The 7,882-nt window shown below is 48.2% G+C and overlaps 1 protein-coding gene across 5 annotated transcripts in view; it reads right to left on the bottom strand.

Moving 5' to 3' along the window:
• KIAA1549 overlaps positions 1-4,524 on the bottom strand; it is a 113,172-nt gene extending 108,648 nt beyond the window's left edge. For all 5 annotated transcript variants that reach the window (XM_081212216.1, XM_081212215.1, XM_081212214.1 and 2 more), the window contains exon 1: positions 4,265-4,524. In XM_081212216.1, coding sequence (XP_081068342.1) covers positions 4,265-4,520 — 256 coding nt within the window. In that variant the 5' untranslated portion in view covers positions 4,521-4,524. The remainder of the gene's footprint in view (positions 1-4,264) is intronic.
• Positions 4,525-7,882: the final 3,358 nt, after the last annotated feature.

Genomic DNA, 7,882 nt, shown 5'->3' on the forward strand with positions numbered 1-7,882 from the left:
TTGGACAAACAGGCCAAACCCTACGCCAAAGGATAAATGGACATAAATCTGACATAAGGAATCACAAGACAGAGAAGCCAGTAGGAGAACACTTCAATCTCCCAGGCCATTCTATACAAGATCTCAAAGTAGCTGTCTTATGACAAAAGAATTTCAGAAATAAGACTGGAAAGAGAAGTTGCTAAATTGCAACTTATTACCAAACTTAAAACCAGGGAGAGACCTGGTCTGAATAGAGACATTGAATTCTTATCTCATTATACATGATAAAGCTATTTTTAGCCATCTCACCCCTTGCTTTTTCCTGTAAGACCAATTGCCGTCGTAACAGTCGTCAACAGGTTTACCACACCTATCAGCCAATCACCCATTCCCACCACCCTTCTGAGTAATACCCCTCCCCACCCTTTCACTATATACTGTATAAGGGTCTGGTGACTTCTGTTTCAGTGTATATGAACACGAAAGCTCATACCAATAACAAACTTAGTTGGTCTCTAAGGTGCTACTGGAAGGAATTTTTTCATTAGTATATTAGTTAGTTTAACCATCTATACAATTCCGCTTTATTTCACAGTCTTCAACAGTTGGGAGTTCTTGTTTTCTTCATATCAACGCTCAAGCAGCTACTAAGAGATGCACCACCAGTTCTTATGCTCCTTTAATTTTAATGGGTCTACTCAAAGGATAACTTAGAGGGATACAACCCACTGCTTTCGTGGCGGTAGGGGTAATCATATCAGCTTCCCATGTGCATCCAGCCTTGCTGCCCACAAATCACCAGCTCTCTAGCTCCACTGTTCCCACACCTGTCTTCACTGCAGACAGGAGAGACAGCACAAGCACAGGGAACAGACTTTGCACAGCAGCAGGAACACTGTCTGTGGAGAAGTAAATTTTGATATATCAAGAAGAAAGGAGACAGGCGTTCTGGTAAAGGAGACTAAAAGAGAATCAGGAAGAATAGACGGAGCTGCCAAAGGAAGCTGGAACTTCTTGGATGCATAGGAGAAGAGAGATGACTTGCAAAAGCAACGCATGGCAAACTCTGAAAGACATAAATTACCTAGCAAGCCTTAAAAAAGGAACACCACCCATCTTTTCTATGCAAGAAATAAGAACTATTTCCACCTTATGCAACAGTAATATGTATGCAATGGTTAACACACATTAAAATTAAAAATATATTTTTAAATATTGCCATACTCTCCAATTGCATTTGCCCTCGACACCGTCTTTCAAAAAGACAGGATACATTTCCATTCTCTCTATAAATGGTGCAGCCCAAATCCCTACAACCCTCAAAGCTTGAAGAGAAGCCCAAGACCCATTATCTTTGCCAATCCTTCTCCCTCCCCAATAGCTCCAGCCCATCCCAATTTTCCCCAGCCTAGTGCCTAGGGCTACCACCCCCAACCTGGTGACCTCCAGATGCTTTGGACTACAATGTCCATCAAACGCAACCAGCATGGCCAACAGTCAGGGTGATGAGAGCTGGGGTCAAACCACAGGGCAGCCCCGCATGTTCCCTCATCCCTGGCCTGGAAGAACACGTGAGGAGGTCGCTTGTCTTCAGCATACAAACTTCAGGAATTAAATATCAGAGAACAACCTGCTGAAGAGGGGTGATTCTAAGAAGCTTTCCTCCTCCTTAGACAAGGCATTCAACAGAATACATCCTTGTTCGCTCAAGCATTGGCAAGCTCTTGCATCACCAGCTCACTTGCTTTTGGTTATCTGCTCTTGGCCTGGATGGTGTGTCTATTTCTTATATAACTTTATGATGTTTCATTGTTTAAAATTATTGTTCACTGTGAAGAGGACAACTGCACCTCTTAGGGAAGAGAGGCAAAACCTAAAGCAGGTGGTGTTGGACTGCAACCTCCATCATCGCTGACACAGGCTGTACTGGTCGAGGCAGACAGAAACCAACAAAATCTGGGAGTGCGAATGGTTCCTCATCCCTGGCTTACGGTCAACCATACAGAAGGCCTGATCCCATATACCTACCAAGTTCTATTAGTGGTAGCATACAGTGCACAGTTCCCTTTTAAAATATTAAACGGCAGAGTATACAATTAAGAGGTCCTTCAGATACCCTAAGCCCAAGCTGCTTAGGTCAAAACCTAAGGGTCGAAAATTGCATTTTGAATTACGCTCAGAGATAAACAGTATAGCAAGCTGAAGGGACTCAACACTTTCCAAGAATAAGAGTACAGATAGATTATCTACAATTCAGAGGTCAGAGTTTCCTTTGCTGAGAAATTCTAATGCTTTGCTTGTATCTGAGGGAAGTTTTTAACACTGACCTTATGTTTTAAAGACCAAGAAACCAAAATTACGTTTTAAAAACCTCATTATGACTTTGGAGAGGCTACTTCATTTTTAAAAAAAATTCACAGGGCTTTTCACCGTATGATCTGGCTGGACGTTAGCAACAAGAGCCATGCCACAATCATGAATATGCCCATTGTCATACTTTCCAGTTGATGTTAATGAAATAGGAAAAGTCAGCTGTGTCCTCCTAATGAACAGTATATTTCCAATGACACCTTTGATGTTGAACATCTCACTTGTGTGCTTGAAAACCATTAACTCCAATATATCCATACACGGTTGTATCTTTTATTTAGTCCACATGCTAAATCTGTCAAAATTACCTGATTTTCACCTTGTGTTTGACCCAGTTCAATGGCCAGTAAGATTAATGGAATGGTCCCTTCCCTTACTGTCATTCTTTTGGTTAGCTTCCATGGATAAAATGCAAATGCTAAGGAAGTAACAGCACAATTCTAACTACATCCATTCAGAAGTAAATCATATTCAATTCAGTGAGGCTTACTCCCCGGTAACTGAAGTTAGGGCTGCAGCCTAAGACAGGAAAAGATGATCAAAATGAAAAATATTGAATACTGCTTGGCTATTAATAAGAAATTAAGTTTTTGTCAATGGTAAAATTACTCTTTCCAGTTATTTCTCTGGATGGCTGCTGAAAAAAAGATTTATGATGTACTATTTTAAATTAATATCTTTGATAAAAAAGAGAAAGAGATAAACTTGATTTCAACAAAAGCATACACTAGCAGGTGGTGACTGCTCTCTCAACTATGGTTTGTGAACTTTAGGATAACATTTTCCTTTTCTTAGAAAGAGAGCAAATAGGAGAAAGGGGGGGTTCTTCTACAAGTGGGTGTCTGCATACGGAAACCATTTGCTGCAATTTAGCAACTGCATTATAATTCTGTATATTTTTCTATTATCAGATGAAAACAGTCTCTGCAATTTTAAAGTACTGAAAAAATACTAACAAAGCACAATAGTTATTGTTTCAATTGAAAAACCAGACCCATTACGTGGTGTTTATTTTTTCTGAAGTGAGCAGTGTTTAGTCTTACAAAGTTGTATACTGGATTACCTTCCTCATTTCCAAACTCTGAGGTTCCACACTGAGCTCCCAGTGAATATATCTGGAATCCTAGAAATGCTACTACAAGCTAATACTAAAACCTTCAAAAGTGCCAAAGCATTCATTAAAAAAAAAACAATACTCCACCATTCCCCAGAAATAAGCAAATCTCAAATGGGCTTCAGCTGTACATCAGCTTTCAGATGACGTCATAGAGGACTGGATACCCAATTTCCAAACCCATTGCAAGTTACAGTGGAGCACAATTCTTATATTTTAATTCAATTCCAATAGACCCATCTGCTACCTTTTTATTTATTTATTTTGCTGGGGGGGTGTTCAGTTATGTAACCCTAAAAAAAAAAAGAGTTTCTTATTAGGAGTGTCTTTCATTAAATAAAAATAAAAGATTGCTTTGGCTTACTTGTATATGCTCAATGATAAAAACATCCAGAAAAATATCTCTGTGCACAGAATGTGCCCAAAATGACACAGTCCCTTTTTATGTGGTGCATAAAGCACATGCACAGCACAAGAAAAGAAGCTGTTCAGGTTTCATTGTCTTCACATCTTTTAACATTACACTGGCTATTCCCCAAAACACCACTAAAGTGGAGTGGGGGGGCACTTTTATTGAAGGGGGGGAAACACAATTACAACTAAAAGAAGAGACAGAGAGGGTTGATGCTAAAAAAGTGGCCAACTGCAAGATATCCTGGCAACGCAAAACAGGAGAATTTGCAAGAGGGAAGCTTATCTTGGCCTCCAGGGTCCCAACAAAAGAAGCCTGAGTAGCAGCACCTAGACGCCAGGTAGCATCCTCCCAGGGCTGAAGCCAGCCTCCCCACATCCCCTTACCTGCTACCGGGGAAGCCAGAGAGGCCGGCAGAGACAGCAGCAGAGGCAGCAGAACCGGGAGACCCGTCGGAAGCACCAGGCGGCGGGCAACGCACCAAGGTGGACCCGGGCAAGAGAGCAGCAGCGTGACCAAGGCAACCATGAAGCATGTCATCCCATCCATGGCAAAGCCAAGCATCAAGTCATCATCTCGGCCCCCCCGCGCACCCCCCAGAAGAAAGAGCCGGGAGGCCTCCCCGCTTCCTCCTTGGAGCATCCAACACAGGCAGGCAGGCGGGCGGGCGTCAGAGGCATGGGGAGGGGGTTACAGCCAGGCGCCCCCCTCCCCGGCTCTCCAAGCCGAGGCAGAACCACCACCACCACCCCAAATATTGTTGTGGAATAAGAGGGGTCGGAGCAGAGGGGAGAAGCAGGTGGAGGCGAGGGGGAGAGATGGAGGGAGGCTCCGAAGAACAAGTGGGGGAAGGCAGGAGAGAGAAGCAAAGTGAGAGCCTGAACTATGGAGCGAGAGGAGGAGGAGGAGGAGGAGAAAAGGGAGCCGAAGCGGAGGGGACGGAGTGAAAGAAGAGGCGATCCTCTTAATGAGAGGGGAAAGTGGATCGGAGTATCCCGTTGCCGGGAGATGCGGGGGGAGACTGGGAGCGGGAAGGCGTGGGAGGATGGAGCCGGAGCAATTGCAAGAGATGGAGAGGAGAGCGGGGGGAGCCTGCGCTGAAACGGGGAGGGGGCGATGCAAGGCTGGGGGAGAGGGGGGGAGAGGGAGGTCTTGCACTGGGGAGGGGAAGAAAGGGAGGTGCACACAATTGCAAAAGGGGGGGGGGGAATCTAGCGAAAGGTCACATGAGGGGGGGGGGAGAGAGCTGCGCGTAAAGGGAAGGCGAGAGCAGGGCGCCGAAAAGGGTTGCCAAGGAAGGGTCTGTAATGCCAGGAGGGGAGCAGGCAGAGGCGGAGGAGGCGGCGAGCGGGTCTGCGGCGGCTGGGCCGCGGCTCTCGTCTTCTTCCACAAGCAGGCTGGCCGGCTGGCGGGGCGCTGCTGCCGCTCGCTGCTTGGCCTTTCCCGGCTCTTCACGTGGGAAGGCGGCGCTGGCTGAGGGGGGGGGGAGGCTTCGGCGGCGCTGTTGCTAACGGGGAACCTCCCTCCTCTTCTCCTCCTGGCTGCTCCCTCCTCCTCCTCCCCGGCCCCTCCTCCGAGAAGGAGCCCGTCCTCCGGCTTCCCGGGCGGGAGGGAAGAGAGGAGAGCGCGGCCGGCGGGCGAGCGAGCGAGCGAGGGGAAGGAAAGAGAGAGCGCAAAAGAGCTAGGAGACTGGAGAGGGCAACACCTGCGCGCGCGCGAGCGAGCGTGTCTGTATGTACGCGCGGGCGGGCGAGCCGGAGAGGTGGCGCCCAGCTTGGAAGGCGCGCGCGCGGCGCAACCAACTCCTTGGCTGGGCAGTGCAGGGCGAGCGAGCGAGCGCGCGCCGGGAAGGAGGCGGAGTAGAGGAGACGTTTTTATTAACAACCCCCCCCCCGTCCGCCTCACAACTTGGGGGGGGGGAGTGGGGAAGGCGGGCTCCTAAAAGGGGGGGCGTCGTGATGTCACCAGCTCCGGCTCCGCCTCTCCTTCCTTCCCTTCTTCCCCGCTGCGGTTCCGTGCGCTGCGCCAAGCGGACGCGGGGCATGGGAAGGAGTCGGGAGCGCGCCGCGTGGAGAGCTGGGGGTTGGGGGGCGCCCTTCAGCTGCGCGCAAGGGAAAGCGGGAACCTCCTCCTTGCGCTGCGACGGTATTCTCCGACCCCCCCCCCCGCGCGCCCCGGCGGCGGCATCCCCGGCATCGTCCCCTTTCCCGCCCAGCGCGAGAACAAAAGGCCTCCGAGGTCCTCCTAGGATGCTGGCGCGGTAACCGAGGGGCATCTTTGCGGCGCTAAGTTGTTCCTCTGCCGGGCCAGCCGAAGTCGATTTCTCTTCCCCGTCTTCTGCCGCCGCGCCACACATACATCACAGCAAGGAGGAAACGAAGCATTGTGTCGGCATTCGTCCCTTCAGAGACAAGTCGCCCTCGATAAAATAGAGGAAATTGTAAAGTGGCTCTGTAAAAGATCACATTTCTAGCCTGGCTGGTAACAGAGCATCAGAATGCATGGCTTTGTAGGCTCCTTACCAGCCATGTTCTACATGAAGCTGTATGCTCTTCTCACTAAAGAAATAGGCATGGTCCAATCCTGCTGCTGTCTGCAGAGAATTGCTGCGGTGGCACCTCTTTAACAAGTGGCATAGGCAGTGGGAGCTGGCACATTAGGGCAAATGGGGCACTGCCCCACTGACTCAGCCAGCCCCCACCTGCCTGCATTCATATATACTACATGTCCAGGGGGAGTTCTTGGCCATTCGCTTCCTTTTCCTTGGTCTCAGTTTTGTCCTCTTAGAACTCAGCAGAGAAGAGGATGGGGACAGAACTGTCTTTCATTGGCTCTGGCTCCCCCTACTGTTGGTCTCCCTTCCTTCTGCCCTACCAGCCCGTGGGTACCAGCCACCATTGCATAAAGCATCAAATTGCCAAGCAGCCTCCTCCATGAGAGGTCCGGAGGGTGGCAACACGAGAATGGGCCTTTTCTGCAGTGGCTCCCCATTTGTGGAATGCTCTCCCCAGGGAGGTTCGGCTGACACCTTCATGATAGACCTTTAGGCACCAGGCATAAACATTCCTCTACAACCCAGCCTCTAGATGATTGACATCCAGTGCTCTTCTAAATGTATTGTGAGAGGGGGGATTATTGGTTTTTTGTTGTTATTTTTACTAAGTATTTTGTGGTTTTTATATTGGAATTTTATGTTGTGAACTGCCTTGAGGACGGTACACAAATATATGAAATAAATAATACAGTGGTACCTCGGGTTACATATGCTTCAGGTTACATACGCTTCAGGTTACAGACTCCACTAACCCAGAAATAGGTTAAGAACTTTGCTTCAGGATGAGAACAGAAATCGTGCTCCGGCGGCACGGCAGCAGCGGGAGGCCCCATTAGCTAAAGTGGTGCTTCAGGTTAAGAACAGTTTCAGGTTAAGAACGGACCTCCGGAACGAATTAAGTACTTAACCTGAGGTACCACTGTAATGACAATAATTCTGCGATCAGATTTTTCCTATCACCCTCTCTTTCTCCTCTTGTCTTACGATTCAGCGGCAAGTAGATATTTTTGAGAAAGAGGCATGACAAAGTTGTTTCAGTGTGTTAAGTTGTTGCTGAGTGACATTTGGTGTCCACACATTCTCTGACTGGACTTGGCGGTTTTCTTGCAGAGTTGCATCAGCAGAGGGGGGGGGGCTGCCACCATGGATGCAATTGTACCTATTCAAAAAGGGTTATCAAATGTGATAATAGCCAAAAACAACTGCTGTCAGTCCCTGCTTTACGGAACGCCGTGACATCAGAAAGCTCTAAACCAATCCCTGCTGTCACCTCAAATCTATCAACGTGCAGAGCAAGTGGTTCACTTCACATTATGGAAAAGGCCAAAGATTTCTAGATTTAACTATGGGGTGGGGGGCAGGAGTGGTCAAGAATGAATGTGAATATGCAGAGGAGAGCAACAAGAGATTCTCACCATTTAACCGGCATTTGAGGAAATAATTTTGTACG

The sequence above is a fragment of the Podarcis bocagei genome (assembly GCF_964188305.1).
Source record: "Podarcis bocagei genome assembly, chromosome: 10".
NCBI lineage: Eukaryota > Metazoa > Chordata > Lepidosauria > Squamata > Lacertidae > Podarcis > Podarcis bocagei.